The 21,887-nt window shown below is 54.4% G+C and overlaps 8 protein-coding genes across 8 annotated transcripts; 4 read left to right on the top strand and 4 right to left on the bottom strand.

Moving 5' to 3' along the window:
- Positions 1-1,583: 1,583 nt before the first annotated feature.
- On the top strand, positions 1,584-2,387 carry PG985_003585 (uncharacterized protein; the record flags this gene model as incomplete). The annotated part of the gene is made up of 1 exon (XM_066823354.1): positions 1,584-2,387. The coding sequence occupies one exon, from the start codon at positions 1,584-1,586 to the stop codon at positions 2,385-2,387; it is 804 nt and encodes a 267-aa protein (XP_066686514.1).
- Positions 2,388-2,964: 577 nt separating this feature from the next.
- PG985_003584 (Esterase lipase) lies at positions 2,965-4,059 on the bottom strand (the record flags this gene model as incomplete). The annotated part of the gene is made up of 1 exon (XM_066823353.1): positions 2,965-4,059. The coding sequence occupies one exon, from the start codon at positions 4,057-4,059 to the stop codon at positions 2,965-2,967; it is 1,095 nt and encodes a 364-aa protein (XP_066686513.1).
- Positions 4,060-5,024: 965 nt separating this feature from the next.
- On the bottom strand, positions 5,025-6,563 carry PG985_003583 (uncharacterized protein; the record flags this gene model as incomplete). Its single annotated transcript, XM_066823352.1, has 1 exon — positions 5,025-6,563. The coding sequence occupies one exon, from the start codon at positions 6,561-6,563 to the stop codon at positions 5,025-5,027; it is 1,539 nt and encodes a 512-aa protein (XP_066686512.1).
- A 631-nt stretch (positions 6,564-7,194) lies between these two features.
- On the bottom strand, positions 7,195-8,517 carry PG985_003582 (uncharacterized protein; the record flags this gene model as incomplete). The annotated part of the gene is made up of 1 exon (XM_066823351.1): positions 7,195-8,517. The coding sequence occupies one exon, from the start codon at positions 8,515-8,517 to the stop codon at positions 7,195-7,197; it is 1,323 nt and encodes a 440-aa protein (XP_066686511.1).
- A 291-nt stretch (positions 8,518-8,808) lies between these two features.
- Positions 8,809-11,183, bottom strand: PG985_003581 (uncharacterized protein; the record flags this gene model as incomplete). Its single annotated transcript, XM_066823350.1, has 5 exons — positions 8,809-9,076; positions 9,190-10,289; positions 10,345-10,996; positions 11,053-11,099; positions 11,151-11,183. 5 exons carry the CDS (start codon positions 11,181-11,183, stop codon positions 8,809-8,811), a joined length of 2,100 nt encoding a protein of 699 aa, XP_066686510.1.
- Positions 11,184-12,269: 1,086 nt separating this feature from the next.
- PG985_003580 (uncharacterized protein) lies at positions 12,270-15,004 on the top strand (the record flags this gene model as incomplete). Its single annotated transcript, XM_066823349.1, has 2 exons — positions 12,270-13,910; positions 13,961-15,004. The coding sequence occupies 2 exons, from the start codon at positions 12,270-12,272 to the stop codon at positions 15,002-15,004; spliced, it is 2,685 nt and encodes an 894-aa protein (XP_066686509.1).
- A 771-nt stretch (positions 15,005-15,775) lies between these two features.
- On the top strand, positions 15,776-18,658 carry PG985_003579 (serine endopeptidase; the record flags this gene model as incomplete). Its single annotated transcript, XM_066823348.1, has 2 exons — positions 15,776-15,895; positions 15,950-18,658. 2 exons carry the CDS (start codon positions 15,776-15,778, stop codon positions 18,656-18,658), a joined length of 2,829 nt encoding a protein of 942 aa, XP_066686508.1.
- A 595-nt stretch (positions 18,659-19,253) lies between these two features.
- On the top strand, positions 19,254-20,285 carry PG985_003578 (uncharacterized protein; the record flags this gene model as incomplete). The annotated part of the gene is made up of 1 exon (XM_066823347.1): positions 19,254-20,285. The coding sequence occupies one exon, from the start codon at positions 19,254-19,256 to the stop codon at positions 20,283-20,285; it is 1,032 nt and encodes a 343-aa protein (XP_066686507.1).
- Positions 20,286-21,887: the final 1,602 nt, after the last annotated feature.

Genomic DNA, 21,887 nt, shown 5'->3' with positions numbered 1-21,887 from the left:
TATTCACGGCAAGAACCGAACAATGGAACATAACACGTGGTGCTGTGGACGGGCTATGCCTTTCGATATCTGCGATCGGCTCGATGGTTTCTTTCGGAGCCTGGGGGCTGTTGCGATGTCATTGGGGTCTGGGGGTCTGGGGGTCTCGAGGGGCAGGGCTCCCCGCTAAAGAGCGGGAAAGCGTTTCCCCTGCACCTTGTAGTGCATCGAAATCGCCCAAACGGGCAGGTAGTAGCACTAAATTCAGAAAGCCGCGCCGCCGTGCTACAGCGCAAACCAGGTCAGAAGCCAAGCTTCCGCCAGGGCCAAAAATAGGCACTACCACCCACTGCAAAAGTCGGGTTGGATCCTGGTTTTCATGTACTTAACTTAGGAACAGACAGCAGCCATTAACAGCACTTGCAGATTGATCCATCTCGTCTCCCCCGTTGAGTACCACCGGCTACCAACATGATATCCATGCCGTAAAAGCGTCGCGTCGATGCAAACTGTCATTGAGCGATTGAGGTCGCATTTCATACCACAGCATTCATCCATTTTCCTTGACTGGCAAGTCGGAGTTCGTGCGGGATTTCAAACAAACCATCCGCAGCAGCAGCAGCGTTCTTTTCTTTACCTTCCCTCGAGGATCTGTTTGGGGCGGAAGGGGTGCAAAGCCCCGTAACAGTAAGCTTATGTCCATCAAGAAATCCTCTAGCAAAAGGCAAGAAGAATTATTCAGGGAGGGCATCTTGATTTCAGGACCTGGACCCTTCACACACTCGGTCAACAGTGCAGCCGAAACCTGTCAGGCTGCACAAGAGACTGCACAAGACCGACATGTTGCTTGCTCTCAACCTGCAACCCCCGCGCGGCTCTCGCCCCACAGCAGCTCTCTACCTGGCACCATCGGTTAGCAGCTGCAAGGCACATATACTCGCCTGCAAATAGCAGTCTGACAAAACTTACTACTACTATCCACAGCGGATGCAGGAATTTGCTGAGAATGGCTATAGTATCATGCTTATTTCCTATTACTTACTATACCTCCAGCTAACAATACGGGAGCATGCAGGTTCTAGATCGCCTGCTTTCTTTTTCACCAATAAGACCGCACTCCTCCAATCTCTGCCATGTGGCGAGGACATTGGCCCCCTTCATTGCAGGATTGGGGGTGTGTGGCCGTGCCTGGCAGCGACACACAACCAACGACATGTCGCTCACACCACTGGCGCATCTAGGTGTGTAGCCAAAGATGCCAAGTAACTCTCTCTCCTGGGGTTTTGGAAGGATCCTCAGTTACATTTAAGAATCCGCGGTCGGCGGATCCTTCCCGCCCAGGGGTAAGGAGCAAATGTTGGACGTCACGCAGCTGTGAGGCCGGGGACATTGACATGGCTTCAACCTAGCGAGTGGGCTATATAATGTTGACGCTGATCCCGTTGCTGATTATACGATGAGTTTTGTCCAGAGCATCTTCACCTTTCCAATCTTGCACAGACAGGTCTTACCCGTTCTTCCCGGGCGACAGGCTTCTTTCGACATCTGCCTTGCACCTTTCCTCTGCTCCCGTTATCAACATCTCTTCCTCCTCCCATGACATCATGTTCTTCACACACGTCCTCGAATCTCTGGCCTTCGCGGCCATGGTTGTCGCCGCCCCGACCGCCCAGCACCAGCAGGCCCTGAACAGCAGGCAAGCCGGTACGCCGTACACGGGCGTGCTGACCCCGGCGCAGTGCGCGGCCCTAATACCGCGCAAGACGACGGGCGACGCGAACCAGGGCCTCGGCATCTCCATCGAGAACGCCGACAGCGGGCCCCGGAGCTACTTTGTCTACTCCAACGGGTGCGACTCGATGCCCTACATCCACGTTGCCGACGTCCCGGCCAAGAAGACCGTCTTCGTGTCGCTGCCGGCCAAGTTCCAGGGCCGCATCCAGCGCGGCACGTACGACGTCCACGTCGCCCGCGCCAAGGGCCCGGACACCTCGCTCGGCACCTGGCTCGAGCTCGGCTACGACGCCGACAACAAGTCGTACGGCGACGTGTCGCTGATCCGGGGGTGCGACGGCGCTGTCAAGCTCCGGACCACGGACGGCACGGGCGCGGCGACGGGCTTCAGCACCAAGTGCATGGCGGGCGCTCCCGCGGGGGCCATCGGCAAGAAGCTCAGCGGCGGCGCCTCGGTAAAGGCCACGGAGCGCTCCAAGAACGCCAACGACCCCAATCCCAACGACGGCAAGCCCGTCGTGCTCACGACGCCGCGGGACTGGCTCCTCAAGACGCTCACTGACGCTAGCGGCAAGGCTGAGACGAAGGCGTACATTGATGATTTTCATGGGAACCCCGTCATCTGCGACACCAAGGGGCGTTGGCATGCTACCTTTTATACGGGGAACCCCTGATTGTGCACCATCTTTTCCTGCGTTTGCTTCATTCGCTTCTCTTGTGCATTTTTTACACGGAATGGCTGGGTCAGGTATAAAAGTTCTTTGCTTTGGGGTTTGCTACGCATCTTGGGTTCCGGAGTTGGGGAATTTCTTGGGGCGTTGTGGACAATTTGTTTTCTAGGGGTGGATAAGACTGCGTTCCTCGAAGAAAAGTTCCTTCATGGTATTTTGTACGAGTATACGACGATTGGATTGATACCCCGAGCTGTACATAGTAAAGAATAGTACTTATCTTTTTCTGAAATCATCCGTGGTCAAGTATATCTGTTTCTTGCTGCGCGGCATGGCATGGTTGTAGGCGGTTGACTGAGGATGGGACGAACTGACTCGCTGAAGGACTGTGCACTTGATGAGCAGTCCTAGGGCTCGCTTCTTCAATCCCTTCCAGGGAAACTGAACGTTTTGCTATGTGTCTACCCATGCAAGCCTCGCTACGTCCTGAGGTCTGAAAGCCCCGTCGCATCCTACGGAGAGCCCGCTTACTGCGAACAACCAATGCGGACGCGCAATCTTCGATGGATCAATTCATCTTTCACTGCGACGGATGAAGCGTATCCTTAAGCAGTGACGCCGCCCACGCATAAGCCTCCTCGCGCCGGATCCAGGGCAAGGACCCGCCCCCGTCCTCCTTGATGCCCTTGTCGAATGCATGGCACACCCCCTCGAGCATCTTGTAGGGGACCTCTCTTCCCCTTTGCCCTTTCTCGTCGGTGGTGGTGGTGGTGCCGCCGCCCTCCTGCTCCCGTAAGCGCTCCACCAACGCCTCGATCTCCCACCGCAGGTTATCCCCCTCGCACGTCAAAAACGCCGCCGCGCGCGGAAACGCGCCCGGGTCCGCGAACAAGGGCGATACGGCCGGGTCCGCCCGCGAGAAGGGCGGGGCCGGCGCGTAGGCCTCGGCGAACATGTCGAGGATCCAGGGCGCGTGCGCGCGCAGGTGGGGTACGGGTTTCTTCTTGGCGGCGCCCTCGGTCGCGAGGTCGGCGGAGCCGTAGATGGACAGGAGCATCTCGATTCGGATACCGAGTGAAGGGTTCTCTTCCTTCTCGAGCTTCTGCTTCAGGTGCGAGGCGGCGACGGCGGCGATGTGCCCGCCGGCGCTGAAGCCCGACACGGCGAGGCGGCGGGGGTCCCAGTTGTATCCCGCCGATGCTATGGTCGAGGGCGACGCGGACGCGGACGCGACCCACCGGAGCACGTCCTCGGCGTCGTCGATGGCGGCCGGGTAGGGGTGCTCGGGCGCTTTGCGGTAGTCGGCGTCGAGGACGGCGAGGCCGGCGTCGCGGGCCATGCGGGTGCAGAAGTAGGCGTCGGTGCCCAGGAGGGGGAAGATGAAGCCGCTGCCGTGCCAGTTCACGAGCACGGGCAACCGCGGCTCATCTTTATTTCTGTCATCGTGGGGCTGGGACAGGGGCAGATAGAGATCGGCGGCGATGAAGCGCCCGGGGTCGCGCGAGGGGATCTGGACGCGCTGCTTGCGGACCCCGGCCTCGGCCAGGGGCAGGACGTCGGCGTCGCGCCGGATGTGCGCGGCGGTGCGCCAGCGGAGGAGCAGGCGGAAGACGAGGACGAAGAGGTGGAGACGGAGGTAGTGGTAGAGGCTGCTGAGATGCTGTTGCAGCGCCATGGCGGAGAGGGGTAAAGGGCGGCAGCTCAGCTTACTACGCGATCTCTACAGGGAGCAATGAACCAACCAAAAGGCTCGGAGTTGTACCAATGGAACGATGGAAGAAACTCGTTTTTATCTTTGAAATACTTTGACGGGATGTGACCCGAGAATTGGGCGACATATTTACATTTATCATACCAATGTGCCCCTCAGTTCCACGCGAGAGCGATCGGCATGAGAGCTCTCTCGCCTGCGATCCTTCTCGGTGTGACTCTACACCCAACATGCCATTTAGCGCCCAATCGGGCAGTACGAGGTATTTCGGTAACAGTCACGCCGATTGAGGCAGAACCGCGGATTTCGACAACAGGCGGCTGCAAAGCCTCCGCTGCCACAGAATCTCATTCTGTCCCCTAGCTGAGCGTTGGAACAGATTTTTTCACCTACAATGGGAAATGTGGACTTTGGAATTGAGCCGTTGAAATATCTGGCTTTTTTTATCTGCGACTTTTATCTGATTGTTCGTTGCATCAGATTAAGCACCGATGCAGTAGCTGCGACAACTGACAACCCCCACTAACGACACCAACAACCGCCATGCCGACACGATAGTTGAAATCTTTTGTTGCTACTGACCTCGATCCATCGTATCAAATCCCCACATTCTAATCTCGCAGACACCTGGTCATGCGAAATCTAATAGAGCAGGATTTTCCGTCTCTGTTCACCCCTGGGTGGAGGTGCTAGCGGACAAGTTTGTCTACCCCCTATACCATCCATGCATCAATCAATCTTTTACACTGAAGTTGGTCACCAAGATATTCAACCTGACATCCCTCACAAGACTTTCTACAAGTACTTGTCATTTCAAAAGATTGATTTCGCCTGCGCTCTGACATGGCGCTTCCCCAGTCAATGAGCCGGCTCAGGTATAGGCGAAGTGGGTTCCAGAAGTCGTCAGAATGTTGCTGACTACCTGGCATTCAGTCCCAGTCTGGCGGTCCCGAGAATCTCGGTAATGCCTTATCCTGATTGACTTTATCATCATTTTTATTGGTTCTTGACGGCCCTGGTTTGTTTGGTTGAGGACGCTGGTCGATTGACTGTGTCTGCCTCGATCGCTCGGGCGAGAGTGGCCTTGGAGCTCCTCCCGGCCTTGGCTGGTCCGCGATCATTTCGGCTTGCGGACCACCCGGGGAGAGCAAAACAGTCGAATCCATTTGCATGGATCGCGGCCGGCGGCGCCTTTTCCTTTGCTCATACCTCAGCTTGTCATATCGCGTTCGGGACCGCCCGGATGGCTCAGCTTGCCACCACTCCCTCTCCTCCACGCTCATCTCGCCCGGGATAAACTCGCGGACAAGAGGTGCGCCACATCTGGGATAGCTCACCTCGAGGTCCATCAAGCCGTCCATTATGTTGCGGGTGAGAATGGAGTCGAGAAATATTAGGGGTAAGTTACGCTCCTTCGGTTTGCGCCGCATGCCCGCGACGATGGCATTGTGCAGGAATCCTATACCGCCCACCATTATCAAGGCCCAGGTGTGTCCCTCAATCCCTGGGATAGTGATGAACACCAAAAGCCAACATACGGCGAGGACCATGGTGGAGCATACCGTGATGAAGAAACCCTTTGGCACGCCCCAAATCTCCTTTGTCATGGCCATAGAAGAGTCCTGGCGCCCCTTGGCCGAGAAGCGGCGGAACTTCAGCCATGGGGTGCCGAACATCGGAGATTCGTGCGCCGCGAACTCTTCCAACTTCATGCAGTGGCCTGCCCCCTGGATGATGATGATGTCGCGCGAGCCGTTCCCAGCCGTCAGGGCATATGTCTCGTTTGACTGGAAGCCATTGGGTAACTTCTCGGTCTTCCATTGAGGCATTCGGCCTGTGAGGAGCGCCAGCACCGTCCCCACTCCCGTTACGAGCAAGATGCCCCATTCCTCCCCTTTTGTCAGGATGGTGGGGACGGAAGCGATAACCAGCTGGACAAGAATGGTCAAGGCACCCCATATATGTAGTCGCGTGTACCTAAAGTGATATGGCCGCTCTTGCCGCTTAACATCATATATTGTAATCCGGATTTTATTGTCCAGCAGTGGCTCGTTATTGTGAATCCAGGAGTGGTGATCTCGGACAATGCGCCCAACGACCCAGTTACGGTTCTCTTGCACATACTTGGATGTCAGTGCAAAGACTTTAGCCGGGTAGTCGGGCTTGGGCAGAAGGCGGCCATCGCCAAAAATGCCAATGAGCGTATTGAACGCGTACGAAACCCAGCCAAAAGAGAAACAGATGGGTACGTAGGCAGTGCCGCTCGCTTGCGCGAGTGCAGAATGGATGACGTCGGAACCGAATACCATCAACACAGTCGCTATCACGACACTCGGATTCGTCCATTCTTTGCTGAGATCATGACGTGTTCTGTTGTCAGCATCCCATGCTGTTCGGGTACTGTCCGTACCGCTACGCAACAATCCCCATGTCACACCTCTCAGATACTCTTGGTTCGGGACGATCATTTACAGTGCTGGATGGGATGATTTATATCTCCAAAGTATGTAAATAGCGACAATGATAGAAATGTGCTGGACTTGCCATTCACCAAAAGAGAGGAAAGCGCCGGCTCCTTCTTAGAAGCGGTTTCGGCTGTTGTTGACGTTGCCCACCCATTTAGCCTTGAAACTGCCGTGATCAGCGGGGGGTGTCATCGAGGCAGGAATGAGTCCAATTGGAATGAATTTCATGCAGACAAGGAATTTCCAGAGCAGACGTGTCCGATCTTTTCCGGCGTCACCGCATCAATTATTTGGGGCCCTAATGGAGGGGGCGTGCATGTAACCCATGGATAGAGGTGTGTAATGGCTATCAGGAAAGAGCAAGGAATCGGGCGATGACCACCATCTCTCAAACCTGGACACATACAGATGACCTGTCAGCTTGTTTTGGGGGCCACGGCAAGGTTTTGTCGCCGACCTCCAGAAACATGCTGTGTCTTTAAAGGGCTACGCACTTGCGAGGGAAACTTGTTCATCCACCAAGCTGTACACTCCCAACGCTGCAGATTTCTAGTGTTGGTCAAATGTAGACTACATGCGGTTCTACGTGGTGGTGGTATATTTAGCTAGCAAATTAATGAAGTCCTGCATTGGCCTAACCGCCATATACAACTTGAAAAGAATGCCAAAGCTCCCTGAATGTTCCCTGTAGTTGTTTCAGCTCTAAGGAAATATCCTCGTCCGAATTAGTCTCAATAGTCCCCGCGATATCATTTTGGGAATGTTGAAGAAACTGTCCCAAATCCTCTTGCACAAGGTCTGCCCCAAGTAGAAGATCAAAGACAGTCTTCTCGATCTTTAGTGCCTCGATGTAACGTTCTTCCCGTACAGAAGGGGCCCTCGCTCGAGTGAGGATTGTTTCAGCCTCCCTGTAAATCTCCTGGCTGGTTTTGGCCACCTTCTCTTCGTCGGAACCGCATCTTTGATGGCTTGAGGTCAAAAGCGTGACTGTGAAGTACCAAAGCCTCGACTGGAGAGTCTCCGGGTGATATAAACCCAGCGTGGATTCTATCGACCCGAGTATGGCGAGAGAGCGATATTCTACTTCTTCGAGTGAAATATCCACGGGCTTGTCCATAGTAAGATTGGAGAGCGCCCTCATGGAGTAGACAATCATGAGCTCTCGGTAGGCTCGTATGGTTTCAAGGTGACTGCCTCCCAACTCCCTGTTTCTCCACATCATAACTGACCGGAATAGCGTGGCCGCTGACCCGAGTGAGTCTTCTTCTTGCGCGAGTTTTTCCTTGAGGAGCAGAGCCAAAGCGAAATCCAAACGAGCGTCACCAGTGTTGTTTATATGATCTCCGTCGTTATTCAAGGACCTGACGTTCCGAATGAGACCTGCTACTACGCCCAGCTCTGCTTGCGATACTTCTTTTGGAACTCGAACTACCATAGTTGCGAGGTGCTGTAGTGTAGTAGCGAAATAGGGGTGAACACTGAAGCTTGATCGGCCAATTACCAAGTCTTTTACTCGGACTGCCAAACCTTGAAGCGCTTCCTCAGTCGGGACGTTGTATGCAAAGCACTGATCACAGCGGAAGGTGCAGGGGCCTTCGCATGTCCATGTTGTTGGTATGTCGGTTTGGGCTTGATGTATGGCCACATGCAAAGCTAGTTGCTGAGCTTTGCGTGTCTTTCCGACCAGAAAATATGCCCGCGATAATTCGAGTTGATATCGCAGGATCTCTGGTTGTAAGAAGTTGCCAGAGAACGTCATCATATCTTCAAGTATCCGCAAAGCTTCCGAGTAGTCTCCGTTTGCTAGGTGGGCAGCAGCAAGTTGAAATTTAGCTCGTAGTGTATAGGGGTGCGTGTCTTTTAGCACTTTAGAGACCTGATCACACAGCGCCTTTCCCGTACCGATCGCTTCGGCAAACCGATTTTGACAGCGGTAGATGTAAACAAGGGTGGCCATTGCGACGGCTGAATATAGGTGACACTGTAACAATGCGATTTTTTACACTAAAATTCGGATATATCGACCCCTTGGACGCTGTATTTCGGCTAATTTTATCGTTATCGATAGGCTCGAAGTATTTACTAGCTAGCATTTTAAGGAACCGGTATTCGAGTCGGCATTTGAGTTAGCATTCGACGAGCTAGTATTCGACGAGCTAGCGTTCGAGCCAGCACTTATTAATTTCGAAGCCTTATCGAGACGGACGGATGTCGGTATAGTATCGATATTAATGGAAGAGAAACGACGTTAATCGTGACCAATTGATACCAGTCGAGAGCGAAGGTTGGTTCGAATGCTGGCTCGACTGCCGGTTCCTCGAATGCCGGCTCCTCGAATGCCAGCTCGAATGCTGGCTGGCTCGAATGCTGGCTGGCTCGAATGCTGGCTGGCTCGAATGCTGGCTGGCTCGAATGTTGGCTGGCTCAAATGCTGGCTCGAAAGTGTGTATGGCCCGGTCGGCGACGAGGGTGATGGAAGTACGGGGTCGGAACCGACTAATCGACGGCCTTTCCAGCTGGAAAAAGTATATGGACGGCTTAGGGGGCGTTAGAAATGGTTTAAATTGGGGGTGTTGTGAGAAAAAAAAGATAAAAATCTATTTGTTTTAGCGCATTGTTACAGTGTTACCTATGTTTAGCCGTTATTGCTTGAATAAATAGGGGGTGTTTGCGGCTTAGCGTTTGTAGGATGAGATCCAACGTGGTCAAGCATAGTCCTTCGGCTTCTCGGTATTGTGAGCAATATGCCAAGCAAAGGGACTTGATGTTGGCTACAGATAGCGTTTTGAGGTGCTTCGGTCCCAGGATTCGTGTGAAGTTGTTAAGAGCGTTATTTGCTTCGCCCAGAGACAAACTGTATCGACCGGCCGATAGATGGATTTCTGCTTGAGCCATCCGAATGCTCTCCTGTTTCATATCGTTTACAGTTGATGCAACTGATACGCTCTCTCGTTGACGAACGTCCTTGGCATCTGGAGATCTCCCACGGAGTGTGCTTGAAGCAAGCTCGATGTTGACGGTCGCCTGATCGATATTGCCCATATATGCATATGTCAAGGCCAGATCCCTTTGAACCTCGACGCGTGACTGTGTTTGCGATGCCTTGAGGTCCTCCAGAATCTTGGCTGCCCTGGACCAGTTGCCGGTTCTCAGGTTCCAGATGGCTTCCCACCTATCCCAATCCCAGAGGACTCTTTTTTGAGAGTCTTTGGATTCATCATACGATGTCGTATCCTCGATCAGGGTCCGCAGTTTGTCCAGGTCCTTTCTCGCTTCGTCGTATTTGCCACGGGATATCCTTACCGACATGAGTTGCATCAGGACTTGGATCTGGCCTCTGGATGGTGGCTTCAAATCTGGCATCTCCTTCTCACAATGCGAAAACAAGTTCTCGGCGTAGCTGAGCTCACTTCTATTGAAGTATATCGTAGCCAACTCATGGGTTCGTGACACATAATCACTCTGCTTGTCGTTTTGTTGATCGTCCAGGCTTTGACGCTGGGGGTTAGGGAAGGTTTCCCAGTTTCGCGGACTGTTTCTGCTGGTGGAAGACCGGTCATCATCTATCCAGTTTGTGTTTAGTTCGTCGAACCCAGGTTCCGAACCAGCGGCGGGAGGCTCAGAGGGTCTGCGACGCTCAAAGACATTTAACAATGTATCGGAGAACTCAGGCTTGGACAGCCGGTTAGTCAGTCGAGATGCAATACTTTTCCACCCACTGCGACCGCACTACCCGATGTTAAATAATTTTTCCAAAGCAACGTAGATTAGGATGGTTGAATACCTTTCTGATAGGGGGCAGACTATCTTCATGCAGCCACAATCGAAAGCTTTTCTGGGTCATGCTCGAGACCTCCATATCTTCCTGATAGCGATCAAGATACTTAAGGAATCTCTTGTCAGTATCCAGCATTAACAGTGGCCATTTTGCGGCAGTTGAAGATCTGTTGACGAGAGGTTTGTAGAGCTTGTTTGTCAGCTTTTCAATATATTCGACGTATGTTTCTAAGTCGATGTTGAGTTTTGAGTCTGTTTCAGGCCCGTCGAGATAGAGTATGGCAACGAGTCTGGAATCAAGGTTGCTGTTCTTTGCTGACAGAACGTCCTTCAAAAGCCATGCTGCCAGTCCGTGTGCAACGAAAAGGAGCGGTCGTAAAAATGGATCGTGTCTCTGGCCCTCCTCTGTGCGAGCGTCTTGAGTAACATCTGGCTGCGGATCCAGCGAACCAGGCAGGTATAAACGATTCAGCCATCTTCGCAGATTGTTGCACTCCTTCTTCCACACTTCATCCTTGTCAAAAAAGAGACGAGTTGCGTCAAAGGCGTAGCAGTGGGGTTTTAGGTTCTTCTTGCGTGCTTCCGAGGTAATCCAATCTTCAAGGACATCCTTGGCATGGGAGACATGCTTTGTGCCGAAGCCATGGATGACGATGATACTGTACAGATATATTGCTTAGCGACATGCTGCAGCTGAAGGGGTTAGAAGACTGACTCATGAGGCTGGGTTGAGGACTCCTTAGCAGTCTCAACGCTCTCGTCCTGAAATACTCAGCTTAAGCGATATCGGCAGAAAGGATCCGTTATACTTACCCTATCAGAATTAGAAGCATTTATTAGGCTCATTGTTAGTATCTGATCGATTGAAAGTGCAGTTTTCTGGGTGTTGGATCGCAACTTATGGTCACAGTGGCTTGAGGATGACAAAGTTCACTCGTATCAGAAAACAAATTCAGGTGACGGGCATGCGGCATTTAAAGACCCCAAGGTAGTTTGTCTAGGTATGGTTCAAAACTATGCAATGGGTACTTTGGACAGCACATTTTCGCTTATTCGAGGAAGCGGCTGGCTGACTGGTCAGGTATTGCGGTATTCGTCCTGCATATTCCCGTCCTTCCTGCCAGCCATTGTTGCATCCGTATTGCATATTCCCGCGTCTTACTCGTCCAGGGTGCGGAAAGGGGGGTGGGGTAGAAACACTTGCAGAGGAGGTGTGGTTCGAATTAGTACCCAAGGCAGAACAGGTGCCATTTGGCGAGATGCCTGCTCAAATCGCCACGTTGTATTGCATAAAATATGGTGTGACCGACGCATTGAGCGGCAATTGCTCGTCTCGTATCATGACCTCCTTAGTACATGTTACGTGTATTGCATTTGTTGGCAATTGTTCACCGTCATAGCCCATATTATTCACCATTTCTTCTGTTAAGTAGATACTTGTATTGATCATCATTATCCCCGAAGCTGGTTTTAATATCTTCTTGTGGTACTGAATTTACACAAGCAGGCTGTCTTGGGACGCAGCCTTATATTCGGATGTGATGGGCTTTTATGCAGTCAGGTAAGCCTGGGCAATATTTCAAGACCCCCAAGATGAACAAGCGAATTGGATCGTTTGATGCTACACCATCACTGATAATGCTGCTTCTCGGCAAAGCTGATTACCCAGCTGGTGAATGGTAAGCTGAGTTGGAGTCAAAAATCTGAAATGCCCATGCCCGTTGCTCTGAAGACGGCAGCAACCTGAGTTGCTTTTCAGACGAAAAGGTGTTGTTGTTATCTTTTGCTTATTTATTATCCAAGATCCAACGCGTTAAATAGAAGGATACTCTCGCTTATCATTTGTCCTGACTTGTTGCCGAATTTCTTTTGCCACACCATTAAGATCTCGCGCATTTTGCACCTCGAGCGAGCTAGCCTTATTCCACCTAGATGGAGCACGTTGCAGAATATCATGGCAAGGCAGTCGGGCAGATAGACGTCAGGGTGCTCGATCCTGTCGGTCGCAAAATCGTAATCCCCGAAACTGCAGAACAGTTCTGGGCCTTTCCGAAGGAGCAAGGCTGGGAGGTTGAAGAAGACTTTAGCTTGAAAGCGAAAAGTAACAAACGCTGCGACCTGGCCGAGTTCTTGCAAGCATGGCTATTCTTTGGCCTTTGTTTCACCGTTGTTCAGATAAACTCTGAGCCCATTCTATCTTACAAAGATCTCGTGGAAGAAAACTCACTGTCCACAGCGGAGCTCAACAATGCACTGAAGAGGTGGTTCGAGCGGGAATTGAGACAGCACAACAATAAAGAGGATCGTAATGGTACCCGGCTCCGTATGATCCAGGTGGCCTACTTACTGGATTATGCCAGACAAGTCATTCGCAGCCATTGCGCTTGCACTGGTGATGGCATAACTGTCAAGTACGGTGTGGATGCAGGTCCACTTTACGTCGCGGACGATCACGTGCTTGTCTTGATGTGCCTTGGGGAGGCATTGTGCGAGATGAAAGCCCAGATCACGAGAAAATGCAACGTGGAGATGGCAGGATGGCATTCTGCCGAAGATCAAGAAGGATGGGGGCCGCCTCGTTACGTTTTAAAATGCATGAAGGACAAACGATGGTGTCCACGTGCAGTGCGTCTCCTCAGAGGCCAGTTCTCCGCCAACGCAACATTGCTCGTCTCGGCCTATCATGCCTGCCGAGAACGTGAAGAAACGAATAGTACCGACCTGCGGCATCGAGAATGCACGGCCGATATATGCCTCGAGAAGTGTGAGAACGACCAGCATCTTTATTGTTGCAGACACGTTTGCGAGGACTCTGGATGCGACTCATTTGGACCGGACATGGACAAGGTGCTCAAGACATTGACAGGAAAGACTGATGGGATACCACTTCTAAGCTTTCAGGATCAGGAAGAAGAACAGGGAAAGATCAGCCTCAAGGTGCTTCAGTTCGACCCCATGGATAAGGAGAAGCTGAAGTTCGTTGCGATATCACACGTCTGGTCGCACGGCTGGGGTAATGAGCAGGCCAATAAGCTTAATTATTGCCAATTGAAACTCATCCAGAGACAGATAAAACGGGCCACGGGGAGTCAGGACACGCCTTTTTGGATGGACACTCTTGTTGTCCCAGTAGCCCATAAGGAGGCTAGAAAAAAGGCCATTCGCCAAATACATTCCGTTTTCAATAGCTCAACGCACACTATTGTTATCGACAATGGCCTGTTGTCGATGAAGGAAGGACACAAAGCCGAGACCGCTATGAAAGTCTTGTCTAGCGGATGGATGCGGCGGCTATGGACTTTGCAGGAGGCACACCTCAGCAAGTCCATCCACTTTGCTTTCAAAGAGACGGAACCTTCAGCCCAGTCTCTCTATGGTCTGCATGAGATCGAACGGCGGCTTGTAACCGCCGAAGACCCGGCTCCTGTCACCAGTATGAGAGGCAGAATTCAATTGTCCAAAGTCATCATGAGTCGACATGAATATGGGCAAGTGGTTGACGGGAGCGCTGGTAAGTCGGCCAGCGAAGCGGGGATCATTTTGGGCGATGCGTGGCATGCTGCTAGATGGCGTGTAAGTCGACCCGTCTAGCTATCACTGTTTATCTAACGTGTTATACACAGACTACTAGCCGGGCCGAGCATGAGACTCTCGTCATCGCCACTTTGTTAGGCTTGAACACCCGGGATTCCGAGATCGAAGACGCAGGACTACTTGATCCTGGAGAGGATAAGAAAGATGATACCTGGAGACAGGGACTCGTCCAAGTCTTCTGGGAGAGATTTCACAAGACATACAGAGGGGCAATACCTGCAGGAATCATATTTCTCCCAGGCGATAAGATCAACATCCGCGGATATGCCTGGGCGCCCAAGACTTGGCTATCGGCGCATGAAGTAACTTATCCAGAACCCATGAGCTTCTGGAACTCGCCTACAGAGTTGAGTGCCGACGGCCTTCTGGTCCACTATCCAGGCTTCATCCTCCACACCGACTGTCCCAAAACAAGAAACAGTATACTGGGGACCGCTACGAATTCGGGCGAGAACGAGTATTTCAGCTTTCCAGTAGACAGGACCTTGAAAGAATGGTACAGTGTTACAAAAGCGGAGGAACGCAGTTACTGCAATCTTGCCATAGTTCATCAGTCCACCAGCAAACTGGCCATCATTGCATCGCGGGCACCAAGTGAGCTGCCTCGCGAGATTGCCTTGCTCGTCGAAATCAAGAAGGAAGACAGTTCCCCAAGGGCGGACTGTGGCCCGGGTGCCATCGACTATTACGTCAAGGTGATACGTCGACTATACATTTGGAGACACGCGAAGGATTCGACAGAGGTGGCTAGAGCGAGGCTGAAGAATGACGACTTCGGGTCCACAGAAACCCAAGACTTTCTCGTAGGGGAGAAGTTTGGGCCCCGACAGCGATGGTGGGTGGATGGCTATGTGACGGCAAGTCTAGACCCGGAGGTCCCAACGAGACAAGACGCGCAGGACGCGGCGTCGTGGGGTGGAATTCATATTTCTTTACTCAGACGGTTCACCCGACAATCTGAGCCTCGTAGGCCTACTGAGTCGGGAATGGAAGCAGAAACGGATACACCAGCACAGCCCCCGCGCCCGGCGAGGGGTTGGAGTTTTGGTTTGGGTTGGGGATCTGGAAAATAAGGGCAGCTTTACACCGCCATGATACATACTGAGTACTTGTTGCTTGGGGATTACCCTGCATTAGTAATGTATTTAGGTTTTCCAATTACGGCAACACCCTTGGCCAAGCTCCTCGATGTCATTTAGCCACGTGCCCCGCCCCGCCGTCATTCATTATAACCCAACCTATAAAAAATTCAATATATGAGGAATCCCTGTTAGTGTGAAGTATATAAAATTACTGGCAATGCGTCAAGGAAATAGGGGGCAACGCAGAGCAGCGCAAGAAATACTCGCAACAGGGGTAGTATTGACATGAATAAAGGATATGATGTCACAAGCCTTCTGCCACCAAGCGCACCGTATACTCACCGAGCATAGCGTATTAAGCCGAGTGCCTGGATTGAAGAAGTGTCTGTTACCCTGGTTGACCCGCTTCTGAGATTGAGGTCTGGTCTAAGTAGATGGACCAGATATTCGGTTACTCCCGCCCCGCCCCCACGTGAACCAACATGCTGGTAAGCAATTGACGATCATGTCCGAAGGTTCGAGGAAACTACACTAATGTACAGGGGATGGTACATTCGTGTTGAATTCTCAAATGGAAGCATGGTATCAGCCCCTCGTCCAATGGAGCCCAGCAACCTGAACGCGTTTGTAAACCCCTGGTAGACCATGGTTCATGCGTTCGGAACGGTTTAGATGTTGCTATAGCCTGACATGACCTCAGGTCGTGGAACTACGCCTTTATTGTTGCTTCGTGAGCCCCGTCGGTATTATCACTCGTTCAAGATGCCGTCGCTCAAGCACATTCCCCTCCTGCTTGCGGGCCTATGGTCTTCGACCGCCGCAGCGGATGCGCCTATTTACCAGGATGCCTTCATCGTGGAGTCGGACCCCTCTACGGCCCAGGTGCGGAAACCCATTCGCGCCCGCATCGTTGCACCACTGACCTGACCGTGACAGCTTCATACCGATTTGCTGACTGATGTAACGTCCGCCCTGTCCGAACTCGGCGCCTCTTGCAAGGCCACGCCCAGGATCCAGTTCAACTCCCCACACTTTACGGGCTCGTCGTTCAATCTGCAATGCGACAACGACATCGCGCAACAATCTGCTCTCCAGGCCATCCGGGACCTCGGCGCCGTGGGCAAGGCCTGGCCAGTCCGTAAAGTCAAGGCGCAGAGAAACATCCCGCGTGACGGAAACATCAATACAGAGTTCCCCAGGGCGAACACGCCTTTCGGTCGTCTTGGTGGTATTTCATCATCCCACAGCCCAAGTCTGGTCGCGCGCGAATCGATCCCCGACACCCTCTCCACCCACGTGGAAACCGGCATCGACCGCCTGCACGCCGAGGGCATCACCGGCAAAGGCGTCCGCATCGCCGTGGTAGACTCGAGCTTCGACACGAGCGTGCCGGGCCTGCGCGGCACCGCCGTGGGCTACACCAAGGACATCATCACGGGCGGCCCCGTCGTGGGCGACAACTGCTCCTACCACGGCACGCACGTGCTGGGCATCGTGGGCGCCAAGGGGGGCGCCGAGTCCGTCTACGGCGGCGTCAACGGCGCGGCGTACGACGCCACCTACGAGCTGTACCGCATCCAGCCCTGCGGCGCCGACGTGGCGCAGACCGACGACCTGATTGCGGCGTTTCTGGAGGCCGGCAGGCGCGGGGTCGATGTCGTTACCTGCTCGTACGGCGGCGATAATGCGTTTCCCGAGGAGCCGTGGGCGGTGGTGGCGACGCGCATTGCGCGGAACGGGACGTTCGTGTCGCTGTCGAACGGCAACAGCCCGAGCGGGACGGGGCCGTTTACTGGATCTGGTGCTGGGATGGCGGTGGATGTCATGGCGGTCGGGGCGACGTACAATACCATTACCCCCTGCATACAATGGCAGGGCGCCCTGACGTCGGGGGGCAAGACATCATCCCTCTCCTTTACGCCTGGATCCCGGGTCGGCTTTCCTTCGACCAGCTTGACGGTGTGGTCTCCGACGAAGAGCAACAAGACGGCTGATGGTAGCTGTAACCAGGTCGCCAATGACATGGCACCTCCCGCGGATCCGGCCAACACCATCTTGCTGACCGAGAGGAGTTCGTGCTGGGTGGATCAAGATGGCGTCTCGCTTACCGCATCCCCGAGATACAACTTCACATACGTGATGAGGTACATGTTCACCACGCCCGACTCGTCACCGAAACCCTGTCCGTGGTTTACCGACGCCGATACCGAGAACACCGAGGGCATTATCTCGATTTCCAATGCAGCCGGACTATCCATGATCGCGGAGCTGAGCAAAGACGACAACGTCACCGTCACGCTCCCCTCGAACGCCGTCGATGGCAAGGTCTCCCTCACCAGCATCAACAACACCGAGGGCGGCGGACAGCTCACGTACTACTCGAGCTGGGGTCCCAGCCTCGACGGCCGCAGCCGCCCGACCCTCATCGCCCCGGGCCACAACATCCTGAGCACATTCCCGTCCCACCTCGGCGACTGGGGCGTCATCGGCGGGACCAGCATGTCGACCCCGCTGGTCGCCGGCGTCGCCGCGCTCGTGAAGCAGACGCATCCGGGCTGGGACGGCGCGCAGATCCAGGCCGCCATGGCCCTGACGGCCAGGCCCATCAAGTTCAACACGCGCCAGCGGTCCGACTACTACGGCCAGAACCGCGACTTCCTCGCCCCCGTCATCGCGCAGGGCGCCGGGTTCGTGGACGCTTGGGCCGCGGTCCATACAGCTACATTGACCAACACGACCAGTCTCAATTTCAATGATACGACGCACCGGCCGTCGCATCTCGACTTCACCCTCACCAACACGGGCTCCGACACCCTGTCCTACGCGCTTCGTCACACGGGCGCCGCGTCGGGCTACGTCATGAACACGACTGGCGGCGCTCTCTACGAGCTCACGGCCGGAGACGCCCAGCCCATCTATGCCGAGATCAAGATCAGCCCCGCCACCCTCAGCCTGGAACCGGGGAAATCGGCTACCATCTCGGTATCTATCGCGGCCGAGCCCGCCATGGCCGAGGCGGCGAAGCGCATCTCGTACTTTGGCGGCTACGTCTCCGTCGATGTCGCCGCCGCCGTTGCCTCCAACAGTACCACCAGCAGCAGCACCAGAAACCACTCAACGCTCAGCCTGCCCTACACAGGCTTCGGCGGCGACCTCGCCTCGCTCCCCATGATCAACCGCGACCAGACCTACAGCGCCGCCTACGACGCCGCCGCGCAGTCATCCGGCGACCGCCTGCCCGCCGGACGCGTCTTCGAGTGCCGGTACCAAGCCAGCGCGAGCCCGCCCTGCACGTTCCCCGCCGACGGCCTCGCCCCGGGCCTGGTCCTGTCGCTCGTGACGCAGACGCGCAACCTGACCATCGACCTCGTCGATAAGGCAAGCGGCCAGTCGGTGTTCCCGCCAGGCGGTGCCTACACGAGCGGGTCCAACAACCCGTGGGACGGGAGCGGGTACCGCGCCTGGGACGGCGGCGACCGGAACCGCACGTTTGTGCCGGCCGGGGAGTACGTCTGGCGGGTGACGGCGCGGCGGCTGAATGGGGATTCGGGGGTGGGGGAGAGGGATTGGGACGTGTGGGAGTCGGAGGGGTGGGTGTTAAGGTATGCGGCGGATAGCACGGGGTTGCCTGCGGGGAAGGCGTGATGGTAACATGGGAATGTTTGAATAAAAGGAGGCACCTATGTACTGGTTCTTCAGACTTGAAATGCCCATTTATTCGTAACAATATCCAATATGTGCATATACAATGGACCGTCTCCCTTTTTCTTTGGCCAACCCCTGAGCAGCGGTGGTGATCATTATCCCATGAGGGGCCAGTCTCGTAAGAGCTGGATACCCGCACGGGGTTGAATGACCAGAGCAATTGGTGACATCAGTCTCACCTCAATCTCTCTTGATGATCAATGAGGTTTCACAACCAAAACCTATTCAAGTGGCTATGAATTGCAAAATTGTATGTTTGAGACTCCTGGCAACAAGGTGCTGGGGAGGTGTGCCGCCGAGCTGTAGCGGTGTTTTGATTGGCGGTGACTCAATTTGGTGAGTCAGGGCCTAGCGTCGTGTGACTGTACAGTCGTCTGTTACAGTAAGCAGCCGGCATCCTTGACCACATACTTGTTTGTTACTTACAGAACCTCCGACCTGCAAAACATCCTGTGAATCGCAATTGCTGAACATCAGCTTCTCGGAGAACGCCTTCGCTCCAAGTCAAACATTGATCGTACTTGGACCGGCAGCCATGACAAGCAAAAGCCAAAGCGAAGTGCTGGGCACGACCGAGCTGCTGCAGAACATCTTGCTCCACCTCGACCTCAAGACCCTCCTCGTCTCTGCCCAGCTCGTAGAGCGGAGGTGGCGCGACTTGATCAGCGACTCCGCGATCCTCCAGCAAGCCTTGTTCTTCCGGGGCGCCCCAGAGCCACCACTCTGTGAGAAGACGATCGGTCCCCGCGAGCCTGGCGGCGACGCCATCAACGATGGCCAAAGCTCTGAGCCCGATCACGCAGAAATCAACCCTCTGCTCCAAGAGAAGTTCGCCCCGTTCTTCCACGACGCGCGCCGCGACGCGAAGGCCACGGCGGGCATGGGCGGCTCGGCCCGCCGGCTCAGCTACCTGAGAGGCCGGCGGCAGTCGCAGACATGCATGGTCATGTCCAAGCACTTCCCCGCCCTACCGCTCGCCGCGAGCGAGGCGGCGCGCGAGGCCTACCTGCGCCCCGAAGCCAGCTGGCGCAGAATGCTCGTCACGCAGCCGCCCGCGCGGCACCTCGGCTTCTCCGAGGAGCGGAGCGGCATGGGCGGCACGGGGTATCGCTTCGGCGAGCTGCGGCTAGACGACGATGGCGGCAACAGCGACGAAGACGGAGGAAGAAAAGGAGGCGGCGGGGGACTGCGTATGGGGCAGCTCTACGACGCGGCGGCGAGCTGGGTCGTCGCCCACGCCAACTTCGGCATCGTGTGGAACCCGGCCGAGTTCCGCTGGCCGGCAAGCGATGATCACCGGACGCGGCCGGTCAACCGGGAGGAGAAGTCGGCGCTGGCGGGCCGGGTCGACGTCTTGTTCGCGCTGAGGCACTCGAGCGGGTGCACGGGGCCGAGCCGGGCGGCGCGGGAGCAAATTGCGCGCGATTGGGACGCGTTCCGGGCCCGGTTCTTTCATCCCGGGGGCCGGGGGAGACCGTCGCTGCAGGCCACCGGGTCGATGAGGTGGAAGAAGCACCGCATGGACGGGACCGTGGCGGAGGAGGAGTTTGGTTGGGTCGAATCTTGAGATGCGACTGCTCTGCACGCTACATTGTAGCTGGATTAGGGGTTATCTATTTTCATTTATAAAAAGTCGTCATGGGCAATGCCTGTAAAGAAACAACCTCCGCCAATCAAAGTATGTGTCACGTTGCACGAATGGGCATTTGGATATGTTATGGGACGGGCTAGATGTGACTCGCGAGCACATCGACAGCGCGATGCCAAGCAAGCTTATCCCAGCAAGTGAGAGCAGATCCTTCTAGGCCGATGGGTCCCACAGAAGTCGCCGATGGGAAATCTTGGCAATTCCCGTTTTCATGACAGCATTTTCAGTGTTGTACACCATGGCTCGGCCTCTATGCCACATGGTCTGCCGCCCGACGCGGAACCCAAGTTTGGAGGGCAGGAGGAAAGTCTAGAGCAAGGAATGCATATCATGTTAACAGTACACAGCCCAAGAGCATCCCCTATGTTCCAACCCAAGCGGGCAGGTGTTCGACCACTCATGTGACCTATTCCAAGTTACCCAATCCAGAAAATCGCAGATCGATGTGAGGCGCAGTCAATGTTGCAAGCTCACCTCATGCTGCGGCTCCGCCCGAGACAACCGCTGTACGGCCGACCAATGCAGAGGAATGATCTCTTGCCTCCTGCCAGCAGAAAACACAGGATACAGAACACCACATTGAACATATTCTTCTTCTATTCCCTTTTTACCCTTTCTGATCTAGGACAAGTCACCCCCACTATAGAAATGAAAGACTTACAAGCTGCAAGCTACTCTGCTACTTTACCCTCAAGAGTGCGATGCCCCACACACCACGATGGCGCTAAAGTCTCGATGCCCACCCAGCACTTTCACGATCCGGCACAAAACACAGAGCACAACAAAAACAAAACAAAAAGACGTTAAAAAACAACTCGCAATGCACGTAATGTGTCTCTCTGGCGGGGAATTGAACCCCGGTCTCGAGCGCACATTTTTCGCTAGTCCGGAGTTCAATTCCCGGACAGAGATGAATGACAAGCTCGCATACTGACCACTATACTACCAAAGACTCGATACCATGCGATTGGGTATGCGTCGAGCGTCTTAAGGCGCCTCATATTGATTCGCTCTCCCCTGGCGCCGGTTCTCTAGCGACGCGACATGCTGCAAAACGTCGTCAAATACTGAGAACAGTGAGCAAAGGCGAAGGCGGCAGCTGGGCAATTCGAAGCGATAGCCAATCGTACATATGATAGCTCGATCGATTCTGAGGCGCCACGAAGCCACCGAACACAGCAGAAACAAGAATCGCACAACGGTGTGAGATGCAGTCAATCAAGTATGCAAGCTCACGTCATGCGGTTGCGGCTCTAGTTAGGTGCAGGTTCCGGCGCCCGTTAGACGACGGCTGGACGCGTAAGTCCCCAGAATGCCAAGGCCAATTAGTAGCCGTTTCATCCGAACTAAAACGGAGAATTTCAACATAAGCTAGATAGATTCGTGGGAAGATCAATTGCCATCGGCAGAGCCAGAGGAGATGTCGAGATTGGGTTACTCGAAATGGCAATGGTATGGAAAGGAGGTGCATGGTATTGGAGAAAAGGGGAGGCCCTGTCGACATAGCAAATAGCTAAGCTT

Source organism: Apiospora marii (assembly GCF_038362585.1).
Source record: "Apiospora marii strain CBS 49790 chromosome Unknown utg000003l_segment0_segment0, whole genome shotgun sequence".
Classification (NCBI taxonomy): Eukaryota; Fungi; Ascomycota; class Sordariomycetes; order Amphisphaeriales; family Apiosporaceae; genus Apiospora; species Apiospora marii.
This window is presented reverse-complemented; position numbering and strand designations above follow the sequence as displayed.